The sequence below is a fragment of the Triturus cristatus genome, chromosome 3_1 (assembly GCF_964204655.1).
Source record: "Triturus cristatus chromosome 3_1, aTriCri1.1, whole genome shotgun sequence".
In the NCBI taxonomy this organism is placed as follows: Eukaryota; Metazoa; Chordata; class Amphibia; order Caudata; family Salamandridae; genus Triturus; species Triturus cristatus.
Window position 1 is genome coordinate 632,009,166 of NC_140583.1, and position 17,283 is coordinate 632,026,448.

A 17,283-nucleotide genomic window follows, 5' to 3' on the forward strand; every position below is an offset into this window, starting at 1 on the left:
TGGGCAGAATGGAGAAAGACTGAATGATGAATGAAGGGATGACAAAGTAAAGATGAAATGGTGGTTATCAGTAGGTGGATTGAAGGATGAATGGAATATGCTTGAATGGAAGAGAGAAGAAAGCTCTTTTGAGGAGAGTCGCAATGACTTGCTTTGCTTGCTTAGGGCCTCATGTAGGTAGCATACCAGTTACCACTTCTAAAATACCGAACGTTACCGAATCGGTATGTTAGAAGTGGTAACTCGTATGTAGGTAATGAGTCGGTATTTTTTACCGATTCGTTACAATTCGGAAATTAACGAATCGGTATTTACCGATTCGGTAATGAGGCATACCTTCCCATTGAGGGGAAGGTATGCCTCATTACCGAATCGGTAAATACCGATTCGGTAATGGTGGAGAACATGCAAGGGTGGCAGGGTGTCACATTGACACCCTGTTGCACCCCTGATTCAGCCATGTGTACACATGTGGCACACATACATGCCCTAAGGGCATGTATGTATGCCACATTGCACACTGCTACGCGCTTCAAAATGCATACACACATACATTAATTATTTACCACCAACTATAAGTTGGTGGTAAATACCGACTCCTAAACACACCCACACACTCCCCCTACATATCATTTCTGGAATCGGAATTTACCGATTCGGTAAAATTACCGAATCGGTAAAATTACCACATCGGTAACGTTACCGATTCGGTAATTTTACCGATTCGGTAGTTTTACCGATTCGGTAAATTCCGATTCCAGAAATTGACCCCCTACATACCAATAGCCAAAATACCGGTCGGTAACGGTATAATTACCGAAAATCGGCCGTTACCGACCGGTATTTGGCTACCTACATGAGGCCCTAAGTGCCATAAGAGCTTTAGTTCAAATTGGGGGGTATTTTAATCTTCGCTACCCCCTTGAATGGGGTGGAAAGAAGGCAGGAGACCGAGGAATGGAGAAGTGATGGGGCCGAGTCGGATGTAGTGAATAGGAAGCCAAGGGTAAACAGGGAGAGACATCAGTGAGAGTGAGAACAAGGGATGGAGGGAAGTAGGAGGCAAAGGCAGGTAGTGGGAAAGAAAGGGAGAGGAGAAGTAGGGTAGAAACTGGATGAGACACAAGGGGAAAGTGAGAGAGCTGGGCACCAAATGGACCAGCATGTCACTGCCATGGGTATCTCCAGTATCTCGAAGGCGAGAAACAGCTAAATTCTGTTCCTGCAACGTAAACTCTGGGCAGAGGTGCCATAATACTGAGATGCTGATGCAATGTGTGAAAACTTGCTGCATCCCTCACCTGGGCGTGCTACACCTGCAGGATTATCAAGTCTGGAAGATGCCCAGAGCCAGAGGGGCATCTTTTACAGCACTGAATTTAAAGCATTGGAAATTAATGCCACCAAAAGGTAATATAGCAAAGCGCAGTAAATCTTAAGCACCAAAAAACAATTACGGGAGCAATCTAGGTAAAGGTACAAGATTTAGGAGAGAGTTAGAGCCTGAGTTAGGTTTCAAGTTAGAGATTATAGTTAATGAGGTGTGTGTAGGACCATAGTCAATCATTTAGACAGAATGCATTTTGGTACTTTACAATTAGATTTTTTTTCAATGCTTTAAACTAGGAGGAGGGATATAGAACAACCCATAGCAGAGCAGTAAAAGCTAAAGTGTAATACAGAGAGCTGTAAAATGTATGGAAAGAACATCCAACGAGGAAGGTGTGGACATTTCTTTCTGGTGCATAACGAGATTAGTGATCCCAGCTACCACAGTAATGTGTTAAAGTGCCGCTATGCAACCCATAATAGAAGTTCACGCTACCAGTTCAGAGTGTGACTATCAGTAGAATGCTGAAGCAAAAACAGTGCCCCAATTCACCACATAAAGTTTGGCCCAATCAATTTACCTACGGTTTCTTGTGTCTTCACATCAAGCACATACCATCTTGCATCATTTTTGGCTGCAATGCCTCAGGGAGCAGTTAAGCTTCCCAGAGGCCTAAATCGCTACACTTTCCAAGAGAGATATCCAACACTAATACACATCTGTGCTTGGGTGTGCTTTCTGTTTTAAAACATGTTGTGGCAGCATCAGAGCTAGCGTCAAACCAGGTTATGGCAGAAATCTTCTTTCCAGGACAGTCACTGCAGGGCTTCCAAGAAGAGCTTTCACAGTCATTTAGGAATCAACAAGATCCATGACCAAGTATAACTAATTTTGTGTGTGTTAGCTACTTTCCCCATCTTATATTTGTATCCCTTTTCTCACATCCTTACCTGCCACTGTTAAGCGGGGTGTCTCTTATCCTTGGGCAGGAACTTGAAGCACATTACATCCTTATATTATTTGGAATCTGTACATCGAGCTTTCTGACATTTTTAAACTCTACATATTTGTGCAACATTCTGTTGTTCTCTGTTCATTCCTCTGCAGAGGGCCTTGTGCTGGGCCCAGCTACCAGAAAACAAGCAGAGAGGCGACTTCAAGAAGTCTGTTACCCAGCTCAGATCCATCTGAACTGGACTTTAAAGGATCTGGGTGATTGAGACTAAGGAAGATGCCATCCTCAACCCCATCATTAGCGGGTCAGGAAATAACTGAGTGCTGTTGGCAAACTCACTCTTACTTTGAACCAGTCAGTGAAGGGTTGGACTTTTGAATTAGCAAGTAGGGGAAGAGAAAAGTCAAACGTAGGTCGAGATGGACTTCCCCAATAGGGAACAGGGACAGTTTCCAACAGGTCAGTGCCCATGAAGGGCCAATGATGTGGAGGCCGAGTCATTCACGTGCCAGGCTGGTATCTGACACGTGACTTGATGTACAACAGCCCTATTGGTCGTTCTAAACATACTCCCAATTTTTGCACTAGAAAAGTCAGAAGACACAATTGCACAAACGCTTTGTACGGTTACGGGGTTTGCTGCCTTGAAGGTTTATAGAGGTAGGCATAGGTGAACTCTGCAGAGGAGTGGACGTTTCCAAAGATGCTCAGTAGACATGTTGAGTAACAGATAGAGATCATCGTCAGAGGAGGAAAAAGAAAAGCATGAGTTTCACAATAAAGACTGAGTAGACAGGGTTGGGGATTTGGAGTTGTAGGAAGCACAAGGGCTGGCATGCGTAAGTGGAGGGCACAGCTCAGAACACCTGAAACATTTCTCAAAGTAGAAGAACAATGGACAGACACTCACTTGTAGACGGTGCCACCGTTTCCATGGCCCAGGATGTCTCGGTAACAAATGTCCTGCTCGTTCATCTCCAGGAGGAGGAGGGAGGTGGAGGGAAAAATAAGACAAGAGAGGTGTCAAACTACCGAGAGAAATGTCAAGGAAAAGCAAGCGCGGCCCATAAAGCATCGGCTGCGCAGGTCATTCCAAGTTCAGCTGCAAGAAGGCCGGGATCAATACAACATTTGCTGTCCAATTTATAAAAGGCGATACCAGGGGACACTGTGATGGACGCTTTAATGGCCATTTGCTTGCCGGGGTCATTTCATTAAAGTTTGATAAAAGGTGTCAAAACGGGATGATATAGACATGGCTGAGCTGCAGCCGGCCCTGGAGCCCGAGGCATGACGGTTCAGGGGGGCATCCCAGGTTGTGGCGGTGGAGGGCAGGGAGGTGGCACTTGGGGAATATTACCCTTTCTGAGGTCAGCTAGTCTGGTGGGGCTCTACCCACTCACAGGGGATACCTGACAAAGATACACAAGCGGTGACAATTGTGTGCACTCAGTTTTTCTGTTCAAATCAATGCTGCATTGCTCTTGTGAGTGCAGTTCTGGACCACGGCTTGGCTCATCTAGTGACAATATTTTTATTAGGCCTCAGGAGCAAAGTAGCCACACCTTAGGCAAGCAACTGAAAAGATGCACCCACAAAGATCTGCAAATTATCCTCTTTCACAGGTCAGGTCTTTGGCTCAGCAAGTCACATTCAAAATGGTTCTGTTTTTGATGAGATTTTCGAAGGATTCTGTCACGAGCAAAGGTGACTATTAGGCTTTTGCTATTGACAGCAGAAAAGATCATTCAGGTAGCATAACAAACATAACAATCTTAAACCAGATGTGGCTGACTTGAATTCCGAGACATCATTTACAGGGGGTTAGAAAAACAGTAATCAGATGTATCAAACAAAAGTCGTGCCTGTTTCTTTCCAAGCTTCACTTGAACACTGCCTGATGAAGTGAAATATTGAATATGCTACTTACCAGTATGCATCTGTTCTTGGCATGTAGGGCTGCTGACATTCATATCTGTGCATAGATCGCCGCCTAGTGTTGGGTCCGGATGATTGCACATTGTTGTCCTGGAAGAGTCTTCGAAGTATCACGAGATAGGTGGCTCCTCCCCTGGACTACTGTGCGCATGGGCATCCTCTCCATCCTTAGATTGTTTTTCGCCATTGTGGCAGTGATGGAGTAGATACAGTAAGTGATGACCATGCTATACAGTAATTCTGAGTGCTGCAGCCACTACAGGCGCCGGGGAGGAGGGTGGGCGATATGAATGTCAGCAGCCCTACATGCCAAGAAGAGATGCATACTGGTAAGTAGCATATTCAGTTCGAGGCATGTGGGCTGCTGAATTCATATCTGTGCATAGATTATATAGCAGTCCCTCCATTAGCGCCGGCTGCCCGTGCCAGCTGCAGCAGTCTGAAAAAGAGTTTTGAGAACAGCCTGTCCTACAGCTGCCTGCTGTTTTGAGTGTACATCTACGCAGGAGTGTTTGGTAAATGTATGTATAGTGGACCATGAGGCTGCTCTACAGATTTCCTGTAAAGGAATGTTTCCTAGGAAAGCCATGGACGCCCCTAACTTTCGTGTTGAGTGGGCTCGTGTGGGAATCGTTAATGTGCGTTTAGCTTTTTGATAGCAAATTTGAATACATTTAACGATCCATCTGGCTATCCCTGCTTTGGAAATGGAGTTGCCCTTGTGTTGTGGGGAAAAGGCAACGAAAAGTTGTTTTGTTTTCCTAAAGTCCTTAGTTCTGTCTATATAGTACATGTGGGCCCTTTTTACATCTAGTGTATGGAGCATTCTCTCTGCGACATTTTGTGGACTCGGAAAGAAAACAGGCAGTTCAATAGTTTGGTTCATGTGGAACTGCGATATCACTTTGGGCATGAATTTGGGGTTGGTACGTAGTACAACTCTGTTTGCGTGAACTTGTATGAATGGCTCTTGAATGGTTAGTGCCTGGAGTTCACTAACTCTTCTTAACAAAGTGATTGCCACTAAGAAAGCTACTTTCCAGGTGAGGAATTGAATCTCACATGAATGGAGAGGTTCAAAGGGTGGACCCATTAATCTGGTGAAGACCACATTGAGGTTCCACACTGGTGCCGGTGGGTGTCTTGGGGGAATTACTCGTTTGAGTCCCTCCAAGAAGGCTTTGATGGCAGGCACTCTGAATAAAGAGAGGTGCTGCCTGTTTTGAAGATAGGCTGCTATCGCGGTTAAATGGATACGTATGGAGTTTTATGCCAGATTGCATCGGTATAAGTGTAAGAGGTAATAGATGATGTTTTGAATGGATGCGTCCAGCGGGTTAATGTCATTGTTATTGCAGTAAATGACAAACCTCTTCCATTTAGCCGCATAGCAGGCTCTGGTAGTGGGTCTTCTGGCCTCCTTGATGATGTCCATACATTCAGGTGGCAGGTTTAGGTAGCCAAACTCTAAGACTTCAGGAGCCAGATTGCCAGGTTCAGCTGTTGCGGATCTGGGTGCAGAATTTCGCCATGGTTCTGCGTCAAAAGTGCGGGTTTGATCCGCAGCCTTTGATGCAGCACCACAGAAAGTTCTAGAAAGGTGGTGTACCATGGTTGGCGTGCCCATGTGGGAGCAACTAGGATGAGTGTTAGTGAGTGTTGTCGCAGTTTGCGTGCCACTAGCGGTATCAATGGCGCTGGGGGAAAAGCGTATGCAAATCTGCCTGACCAGTTCATCCATATCGCATTGCCCTGTGACTGCGGATGTGGGAACCTGGCGGCAAAGCTTTGGCATTTTGCGTTTTCGTTTGTGGCGAATAGGTCTATCTCTGGATGACCCCACTGTTGGAAGTACGGTTGGAGTACTGACGGATGTAGCTCCCACTCGTGCATCTGGTGGCTGTGTCTGCTGAGCAGATCCGCCATCTGGTTGTCCTTGCCGGGGAGGTGTTCCGCCATGAGGAATATGTTCCTCTGAATGGCCCACTTCCACATGCTCTGAGCCAGATGAGACAACTGTGGAGAGTGCGTTCCTCCCTGCTTCTGTATGTAGTACATGGCAGTCATGTTGTCCGTCCGGATCAACACGACTTTGTTGCACAAGTGTACTTTGAATGCCTTCATGGCTAGGAAGATTGCCATCAGTTCCAGAACGTTGATGTGCATCTGCTTTTGCTGAGTCGTCCATAGTCCCTGCACTGTGTAATGGAATACATGAGCTCCCCAACCCTGGAGAGAGGCGTCCGCTGTCAGTATTATTTGTGGAACGGGCTCCTGGAACGGTGAGCCCTTGCAAAGGTTTTGTGGATTCCACCAATGCAGAGAGTTGTATGCCCGACCGCTCACCAACACTAGGTCTTTTAAATGTCCGTGAGCCTGATTCCATTGACGTGCCAAGCACTCCTGAAGCGGGCGCATATGTAGTCTCGCGTGCGGGACTATGAAAATGCAGGAGGCCATCATGCCTATCAACTGCATGAACACTCGCGCAGGAAGGGAGTGTTGAGGTTTGAACTTTGAGATCAGCAGTTGCATGCTGTTGATCCTCACTAAATTTGGCTGAGCTGTGGCTGCCAGAGTGTTTATGGTCGCGCCCAGGTACTGTCGTACGTGTGCGGGTTGGAGATGTGATTTTGGGTAATTTAGTGAGAATCCCAGACTGTGAAGAAGGTGAATGGTGAGGGACATGTGGCTGGCACATTGCTGGGCTGACTTTGCCTGAACAAGACAGTCGTCCAGGTAAGGGAAGACGTGAATGTGTTGTCTCCGTAGATGTGCAGCCACTGTTGCTAGGCACTTGGTAAAGACCCTGGGTGCTGTTGTTACTCCGAAGGGGAGAACTTTGAACTGATAGTGATGCCCCTGAATAGTGAACCTGAGATATTTCCTGTGTGATGGGTGTATGGGTATGTGGAAATACGCATCTTTCAAGTCCAGTGTGGCTAGGAAGTCTCCCTGACTGAGTAGCGGTAGAACCTGCTGTAGGGTGAGCATATGGAAATGCTCTGAGAGAATGTAGTGGTTGAGGGGTCTCAGGTCTAGTATAGGTCTGAGCGAACCGTCCTTTTTTGGGATTAAGAAGTACAGAGAGTACACCCCTGTCCCCTGTTGGTTGACGGGCACGACCTCTATTGCACCTTTTTGCAGCATACTTAGCACTTCCTGCTGCAATAATGCCAAGTGCTCTACGGACATAGGACGGTGCTTTGGCGGTATGTTGGGTGGAGTGGACGTTAATTCGAGACAGTAACCGTGCTGGATAATGTCCCTGACCCACCTGTCTGTGGTGATGGTTTTCCAGACTGACAGGAACTGTTGGAGTCTCCCCCCGACCGGTGTTATGTGGTCGGGGGGCAGGGAGAGGGCGTCACTGTTTGTTTTTGGGGGGAGGACCTGGTGTTGCCGTACCCACGTCCTCTGCCTTTGGTGCTGGATCCACGATATCCACCTCTGGTGGTTTTATCATAGTTACTTTGTGTGCCCCCTTTATTGTACTGCTGCTGTGACCCCTGACCTCTAGCTGCTCCTCTATTCCCGGGGCGACGAAAGGAGCCACTAAGAAACTGCTGCGTCTGCAGAGCCCCCATTGATTTTGCAGTGTCAGTGTCTTTCTTAATTTTTTCGAGGGTAGTGTCAACTTCAGGGCCAAATAAATAGTCTGGGTTGACCGGTTGATTTAAGATATTGTTCTGAATCTCAGGCTTGAAGCCTGAGATTCTCAACCATGCGTGCCTCCTCAACATGACGCTTGTGTTGATTGCCCTCGCCGCAGTGTCGGCTGCATCCAGTGCGCATTTGATGGATGCATTGGTAAGGAGTTGTCCCTCTCTGATAAGGAGCTCCGCTGCCTCTTTACATTCATCTGGCAAATGTTGTAGCAGTGATTCTAGTGTGTCGTAGTGGGACCTATCATAACGGGCCAGGAGTGCCTGTGTGTTGGCAATGCGCCAGATGTTTGCCGCTTGCGCTGCAATCCGTTTGCCTGATGTCTCCAGCACTTTGGACTCCTTGTCTGGGGGAGGAGCATCACCCGTTGTTTGTGAGTGGGCTCTTTTGCGAGCATTAGCAACAACCATGGAGTCTAAAGGTAACTGACCCCTAATGTACATAGGGTCTCCGGGTGCAGGCTTGTATTTCTTTTCGATTCTGGGGTTCAGCACCCGTGCCCTGGTTGTTTCTTTAAAAATGTCTTTTGCAGGTTTTAGAACTCCTTTTAACATTGGCAGAGTTTTGACAGTTTTTTCAGAGGAGGCGAAAGTGTCCACTAAGAAGTCTTCTTCTACAGTGTCAGAATGGAGTTCCACTCCATGATTGGCAGAAGCCCGTTCTATGAGGGCATTAAAGGCAGCAGTGTCCTCTGTGGGAGATGTCTTTATATTATAAAGATGCGTGTCAGGAGTATCTGGTGCGGTACCCTGGTCGGTGGGGTCATCCCATGCCTGATCTGGGTCTTGCAAGTGCTCATCAGGATCGATATCCCCAGGGTAGGTGGTATCATCCCCTACATAGTCCTCTCCTGCGTCTGCCTCTGAATGCGTAGGAGAAAAGGACGGTGGATCCTGATGGAAGGGTTGAAAGTGTTCATCAAGCACTGGTTCTGATCCTGCTGGCAATTTGTGTTTGAGAGGAATTTTGTAGGAGTCCAATCCCCTCTCTGGCGTGATTTTCCGCTTGCGGAGCATCAACCTATCAGTGTCGGCGTCGATAAATTGTGCCTGTGAAGGCTCGATATCCGTTTGTCCAGTGGATGGGGACTGTGTTTGGCGGACACGTGTCCGAACCTCGAACAGTTTCAGCGCCGTGGGTGGCGGCAACCCAAACGTGATGTTCGCCGGCGCCGAGTGTGATTTTGCGGCCTTGTGCGTGTCGGGACCCGACGTAGAGTGGAGGGTTGCCCGGTCTCTGATGCGTTGCAACGATGCTGAGACCTGTTGCACGGTGAACGCAGATGGCGCCTTGGAACGATCGGCACCTTGGAGGTAGGCGTCGAAGCGGCATCCGATTTCTTTGCAGTGTTTGGGTCGTCGATCCGAAGGGAGGAATCGACGCTCGTTGGAGTCGACGACTTGGCAGGCGCCGCCGTCTTCGACGTCGACGCAGACAGGTTGGCCACTTTGACTTTGGTGGTGTGGGCCGAGGTGCCGTGTGGGGACCGAGGGCCTTCTTCTTCGGCTCGGCGCCCGAATCCGCTGCGGTCAGCTCGGCACCAAAATCTCTGTTGGCGCGGTCGGAGCCGATGACCTTTGCCGGCGTCGAAGGAGTGGAGGGCTTCGAGGCCTTCGAGCCGATCGCAACCATTTTCACTTTCGGTTTCGATGGAACCGGTGCGATGGACGGTTTCGGTTTCGCTGAAGGGAATCCAGTCGTCTTCGATAATAATGGCTCCTGTGAAATGTTCGAGGCCGGGCCTGGAGGCGGGGCCGAAGAACCGTGAGATCGATCTTGGGTAAGGCCCGTAGGCGATCCCTCGACCTGAGCCTTATGACGACTTATATTTTCGGCCCCCGTATCGACGGTTTGGCCTAGCTCTTCGCTGGAGCTATCTTTCTCGGCCCCAAGGGCCTCATCGTAGTCTCCTACCTCTTCGACGACTTCTTCTCCCTGAAAGATCACCTCATCGTCGTCTTCCGATCGTGAGTCGTGTACGGAAGCGGGGCTGGAGTCTACGTCTTCTACGCTCTCGGCGTCTTCGTCCTCGGTGCTAAAGATGTTGGCCGGGGCAGGCGCCGATTGCTGCGCCTCCAATCTCACTGCCCGTCGATTCCGGAGAGTCTTCTTCGAGCGGAACCGGGCGCAGGCCATACATTTCGACTCATCGTGATCCGGTAAGAGACATTTGTTGCATACCGGGTGGACGTCGATGTGTGGGTATTTCGCGTGGCATAAAGGACATCTCTTGAAGGGAGTCCTCGATTCCATCGTCGATCGAAGTTCGATGTTCGGACCAAGCGGATCCGAAAAGCTTGAAGAAGGTGCTAAAGCACTAAAGAAAACTGGTCGATACCGAACGGGAACAGTACCGACGAGAACTAAAGGCCTTTTGGCCTTAAACTAAATTTTCCTAACTTGAGCTAAGATAAGCACATCCGAACCCAATGGCGGAAAAAAACAATCTAAGGATGGAGAGGATGCCCATGCGCACTGTAGTCCAGGGGAGGAGCCACCTATCTCGTGATACTTCGAAGACTCTTCCAGGACAACGATGTGCAATCATCCGGACCCAACACTAGGTGGCGATCTATGCACAGATATGAATTCAGCAGCCCACATGCCTCGAACTTTCATAAATGCTTACCAATAAATGATGTGTTTAGCTTAATTGGGGTATCAATTCCTTGCTTCCTTCTGACGAATGATAGTTGTAGGAAATCCACCTTTTCTTTGTGGTCACCCCAGATTTTTCTCCCTTTTGCTGAACCCTATATTTTTGCTGGCTTTAGGACTATGTGCACTTTACCCCTGCTATCCAGTAGTATATAGTGCCTATGCTTCTCCTTTAAACCTGGTCAAATTGGCCTACTCAGAACTGGTATATTAAACTTGCCTATACATACTTAGTATATGGTACAAAATGTACGCTAGACCTGAAAGTTAAATGCCGCTAGTGGACTACAACACCCATTGTGCCCAGTGGTGGCTGCCAGCAGGGAAAATTGGCGGGGCAGAGCGGGGGACCATAACAAATAAATGAGCCTCAGTGCTCTTCTGCTCCTGATCACAGGTTTCCAGAATCACTTGCGCCAATCCAGATGCTGCTCTCATGATGATAATACTATTACCCAGCATGAGAGCAGTGATGGGATTGGATGCAGGGGACTGGTTTTACACTCTCAGAGAAACTGGGAACCTGTGCCTTCTTCTTCTCCATGTTATAGACTATAGTCTGGAAATATCCAAGTGCGCATGCCAGTTTGGTCGTCCTAAGACAGCCGTCCAAACCGTCATGTGCACTTGCAGTGCCTGTGCCCACCACTCCTCCTGCTGCCGCCAGAGGATGGCTCGCCCTCAAGACTGCCCTTTGGCTCAGTCATATGATATAAAATTATAATAAAACAGCTTTATTATTTTATTTTAGATGCTTTTATCTGCTGGCTGAGGCAGTGGGGCAATGCTCCTCTGCCATAACGAAGGAGCCGCTGCTGATTGTACCATCCGCTGCAAATGCACAGCAGTGCAAATATGGCTTTAGGCCTACTATTGTAGCCTGGGTGTAACACTGAAAAACATAGTTAAACAACTATTTTTAATAATTATTAAAAATCCAATTCAATGATGAATACAGATTTTTTAATAAATGTTAAGGAAAAGTAACTTTAAAAAGTTACCTTTCCCTAGCCTCAAGTTCCTGTAGGCTAATTTGCATTGGCTCTCCAGCTTCGTCTCTACCAGTGACTAGCTTTGAATAGATGTGCAAAGGTTGTCAAATGCCTGCCAGGACCAAGAATAGGCTGACAATAAAGGGCAGAAATGACTCCTCTGAACTCCACAGAATATGAAGTGTGTCGGCTGTGGGCATCCTTTTTGAAACTACAGTGTAAAACCCTGCTCGACAAGTCTGCTTGGTTCACATACACCATTTGGGGTGCACTTAGAAGGGAAAGAACAGGATGTCAATGCAATTCTGGCGTATTCAGTGTCTGGTTGCTGAAGGACCCTGCTGTTGTCCTATTAGACTACTGTCTCTGGGTTTGCTGTAGACACATTACTTGCTCCAAACTGGATTTTATTATTAGATGTGGGAGGACACTAGGATTATCATAGTATGTTCCCCACACACACACACCAGCTTTCAGAGGCGAACTTTAGTGTAGACAATGACTTTCGCCATTTTAAAATGCACGGAAACAGGGGGCGTGGCCTGGTGTCAGCCAAGATGGCCGCACTTTAAGAGAGCTCTGGGGCGCTAGCTGAAAAAAACCCTACCACGCATATCATTATCCGCCCATGTCTGCACGTAGGAGCGGGTATCACCATTTCTGGGCGACAGGTACCGTTGAAGGTGTTTTGGGATTGAATCTCCCCCGAAAAGATCAGGTTTGGGGGGATGGGAGTCAGCCATCCATGCCCTGGCTGGGCCGCAGAAACCAAGACCAGCTCGCTTTCGAGAGTGCTCGCTGACCCAGTGGTGAGGCGAGGACCTGGCGACGTGCGACAGCAGCCACCGCGGTCACCCCTGGGGTGCCAGCGGTGCTCCAACAATCGAGAGAGGCCCGCTGCCCGGGTCTGGAGTTCGGTTGGCCTGAGCCTTGTGACGACGGATGGATTGGGCCTGTGACGCACTGCCGAGGAGGGGCCACTTGGTGGTGAGATACGCCGAGCAATAGCAGACCTCCGGAATGGTGGTGAGAGAGCGTCCGTGGTGGGGACCATCAATCCTAGCAGTAGTGGGTGACTCCGCAGGGGTCACGTCTAGCCCCTGGGGAAAGAAAAAGAGGCTGAGGATTGGGTGCCAGGGCACCGCGGCAGAGACTACGGGATTGCATGCCCACATGGCGGAGTGATCTGAAAAGGGGGGGGGCCTGCCGACCTGCTCGCCTGGCTGTGAGTGGAACACAGAGCGTGAGGAAAGGGGAACCGGCTGGATTGAGACCCTGTGCTGCCGGAGGGAAAGGCAGCGTTGGCTCTGCTGTCTGGACCTAGATAGGAGCGAGAGAGCTGGGAGCTCCTGGAAGGGTCAGTTCACAGAGGGAAAGAGGTGACCTATTACACCCTGGAAACTTCGTAGCCTGCAACCAAACAAACTGATGTGGAGGTGGCTTGCACTGGGGATTTGCGGAGCAGTCCAGGCATTGTGGGCCCCGCAATTACCCTGGGAGCATGATGAGAAAGGATACACGGGGTGTGCGCGCTCATGGTCTGTGGCTAAGACTTGCAGTGGAATATATTTGCAGTGACTACCAGATTCAGGCCATTCGATCCTATGCAGCACGCATTTGAATATCCACAGTAGCGCCAGTGGGATATTACCTTTACTCCACCCCCCCTCCTCCTCTCTCTTCAACAGCTCTATAAACTAGGAAATGGTGAAACCAAAGGGACAGCAACAGATGCTATCTAATAAGATGAACAAAGACACTGTGCCCAAACAGTCGCTGGAGGTGAATAGGCCAGGCACGTAGACGGCAGAATCAGCTGAACGCTCACTAGGGGATATAATAGCAGTGATTTGTGACCTCAAAGGTACTCTAGAACTCAAAATTGATGCAGTGACAGTGAATGTTAATCATTTTCAGGCGAACTTCACAAAAATGTTTGAGAAAGACATGGCAGCTGAGGGGGACATCCATTCATTACAAGCCACATCTCAAAAATTGGAAACTCAAATTCGACATCTCACTAAACAAGAGATCATGGTGGCTAGACTCGAAAAGCTGGAGTGCAGGGCCCAATGTAATAATATTAGGGTGGTTGAGGACCCCGAGGTGCAGAGGGGCCTAGCGTCGACCTGCTCATCGAAGATCTGATTGTCAACACCCTCCGTCCCAAGCGCCTCTCCAATTCTTTCCTAAGTCAAACAGGTGCACAGGAAGCCAGTCCTACAGCTGAAACAAGGGGCCCTCCCGTGAACGATTATTGACAGAATTTTCAATCATCGCAATAGGGATGCCATACTTCAAGCCGCACCCCCAATGGGGATTTGAAATATGAGAATGCCACAGTATGGTTCTTACCTGACTTTACACTGCAGAGCAGCGCCAACACCACAGTTTTGACGAAGTTAAAAGAGCGCTCTGCGCCAAAGAACTACAAAATATGATGCTTTTTCCCGCCAGGCTCCGAGTGCTGGCGGAAGGTAAATCCTGGTATTTTGCCATGCCAGCAGAAGCTTGGAATTAGCTAGAGGGATGGCGCAGCCCGGGACGGTGGGGTAACTGAAAAGTGGGGAGAAGATGCCCCTGGGCAAACAGGGAGGTGACTCGACGGACCATCATGTCAGACAATCTCTAGAAGATGAAGAGGCGTAGGTTTCCTGATTAGCACAGCCGGTCGAAGGATAAGTATCGCTTTGCTAAGCGCTGCTGGTCCCACTAGACAGGACTGTAAGTAGCAGAGGACGTAAAATTGTAGACTTTTGCTGGGAGCCAATGTTATGGTTTGGACCACTATACTGTACCCTTGAATGGCTCTTGGAAACGAGCGGTGCTGCTCGCAAATCTGGGGACTTGGCTGTGTGATAAAAGTCTAGGTTGGCACACAACTGCACCCCTTGTTGGCTCCTAAGCATTCAGGAGTGTGAGGCCACACCATGTCTTGTGTGCCCTTGGTGCAGGGAGGGACAGGTTTTAGTAGTTATAAAGAGTTTACGATTGGCTTACGAATAGCCCTAGGCATCTTGGTGACATCGGCTAATCCTTGACGTGTTAGTTGTTATGTTTAGGGCGACAGGCACCCTGCAAATAGGGGTGTTGGGTGTTTCATAGCCTACAGTGCAGGGTAGCAGGGAGAGGGGAGTTTCAGGGGACACTTACAATTAAGTTCTATTTTCAAAGTTTTGCACTGAACGATGTGTATCTGCTCAGACACATTGCAAAGCAAGGGGTGTGGCTCAGATCAAACAGGGGGAAAAGGGTATTCCCTGGGCATGATCCAGCAGTGGGACGGGAAACCGTACATCCCAAAACACTATGGGGTTCCACGTCTGTTCCAATTTGAAGGTCATGACATGGAATGTCAATGGCCTGGGTAGCAAAATCAAACGAACCCTAGTATTGCCAAACACCCGAAGACACACCCCAGACATCGACTTAACAGGAAACCCACTTGAAAGGGGGCCCTGGACCGATGGGGTTACTCCCTGGTAGCGTACGCAGGTTTTACCTCTAGCCCCAGAGGCACAGGCATCCTTCTTAAATTATCTACACCGTATACACCTGTCCAGACATGGTATGACCCCTTAGTAGATTTGTTACACAGACGGGAACTTGGGAGGGCCATACCCTAAACATTTGTCCAGTTTATGCACCACCTAGACTGCAGGCAGAAACTCTTTCGGTCATGGGGACCTCACTGTTGGAGATGCCGATGGGTACCCTGATACCCGGGGAGGACATGAATGACGTGATGAATCCTGCGAAGGACAGGTTTACTGATAGAGAGAGAGGTACAGATGAGAGCCCACTTAAATCCTTCATAGAGGCCATGGGGTTGATGGACCTTTGGCTTGAGCACAATTCAACCTCGAATCAGTTCACCCACCAGTCGGCGAGGCATGGTAGTTTTGACTGTCTGACCAATATTTTTATCCACCACCTTAGAGTGGGCCACTTTCATGGTATGGGTCACCTAGGGTGAGGCATCTCTGACCACTCCACACTGGTGGTGGTGTTGTTCAGGCCCTGTTAGAGATTTTGTGCTTCCCCAAGGATAGCCCCCTGGCACTTAAAAGACAGAAAATTTCAAGATACAATACGAGAACAGACAGAACATTATTTCCAAGAGAATGTCGGGTTGGTAGACTCTGCTTGTGCCTTTTTGGAAGCTTTCAAAACAGTATTGCGTGGCCGAGCTCTAGTCCGCATAGGGGTAAAGAGGAAGGAACAGGTTATCAAGTATGAGTTGTTAGAAAAGGGGATTGCCTCTCTGGAATTAGAAATAGCAAGGGGGGAGGTGCCTGACACCCACTTGAGTCACCGTCTTCTGTTACGGCAACAGAAGTTGGGAGACTTAGCAGAAGATAGGGTAAACGCACATATATTGGACACTCCGACGACTCTATGACGTGGGCTACAAGGCCAACAAGCTTATAGCTTGGTTAGAAAAGACAGACAGTGGTAGGAACTGGGTGGAAGAAATTGAAGACCCGGCGAGAGTGTCTCATACCACTGGAACAGCCATAGAGGAAGTCTTCGCAAAATATTATGAACAAGTGTATTCTTCCAAGACTACTTGCTCTAGTCAGGATTGCACTAATCTTCTGAAAAATCTCTCCTGTCGAACCGTCTCCATAGACGGCAAGGATGCATTAGAACAGGATTTGACTATTGATGAGCTAGAAGGCGTGATGTGGGGACTACAGGCCGGCAAGGCTGCGGGGCATAATGGCCTACTGGTAGAACTTTACAAATGCATAGCCGATAAAGTTTCACCACACATGCTTAGCATGTTTCAATCCCCTAGACAAATAAGTACCCTTCCAGTGGATTAGCGACTAGTCACTATTGTGGTCCTACCCAAGAAAAATAAACCGCCTACAGCCTGCAACTCCTATAGGCCTATATCGCTTTTGAATTTATAAGTCAAGGTCCTAGCAAAGCCCTGGCCAATAGATTGGTGAAGGTAAGAACCACGGTGATTCATCCGGACCAATCCGGATTGATGCCTCACAGGGGCACCAGATTGAACCTCAGGCGTCTTTATGCGGTACTATTTACAATGGTGACTCGTCAGATAGAAGATGTAGTTCTGCTCCAATTGGATGCAAGAATGGCTTCTGATAGTATAAAGTGGCCATATCCATTTGCTGCCTTATCCAGACTTGGATTTGGTCCTAAATATTGTACCTGGACTTAACTTCAATACTAAGGTCCCATGGCGAGGGTGCGGGTTAACGGAGTACATTCTCACCCTTTCACTCTTTATAGGGGCATAAGACAGGGTTGCCCCTTGTCTTCAATGATTTTCACCTAGGCCATGGAGCCACTGGCGGCTTGGATTCGAAAAGACCCACTACTGTGAGGAATCCGGGGGAGTGGTACATGGAAGGAACAGATCTCCCTGTATGCCGACAACATTCTATTGTATGGAACGCAGACTCTCTTTTCGATAGATAGAATCCTTCATATCTTCAAACTTTTTGAGAGTTACTCCAGTTATCAGATTAATTGGGGCAAGTCTCTCATTTTTCCCCTTACTGGAGGGTGGCTGGTTTTACCGTGTACGTGTGGGGCTCCAGAGGTAACTCAGGGCTTTCAATATTTATGCATATATGTGACCAGAACAGCTGAGGATTTTATACAGCGGAATTTGATTTCTCAAATGGCGTGTCTTAGGAAAGACATGGCACATTTGAGGGCACTTCTGGGATTCCTTATGGGAAGGGCAGTGTTCCTTAAGATGATGA

At 48.5% G+C, this 17,283-nt stretch overlaps 1 protein-coding gene across 2 annotated transcripts in view; it reads right to left on the minus strand.

Moving 5' to 3' along the window:
- MAP2K5 (mitogen-activated protein kinase kinase 5) overlaps positions 1-17,283 on the minus strand; it is a 1,189,932-nt gene that overhangs the window by 875,503 nt on the left and 297,146 nt on the right. For both annotated transcript variants that reach the window (XM_085644598.1, XM_085644597.1), the window contains one exon: positions 3,196-3,260. In XM_085644598.1, the coding sequence (XP_085500724.1) occupies positions 3,196-3,260 (65 nt within the window). The remainder of the gene's footprint in view (positions 1-3,195; positions 3,261-17,283) is intronic.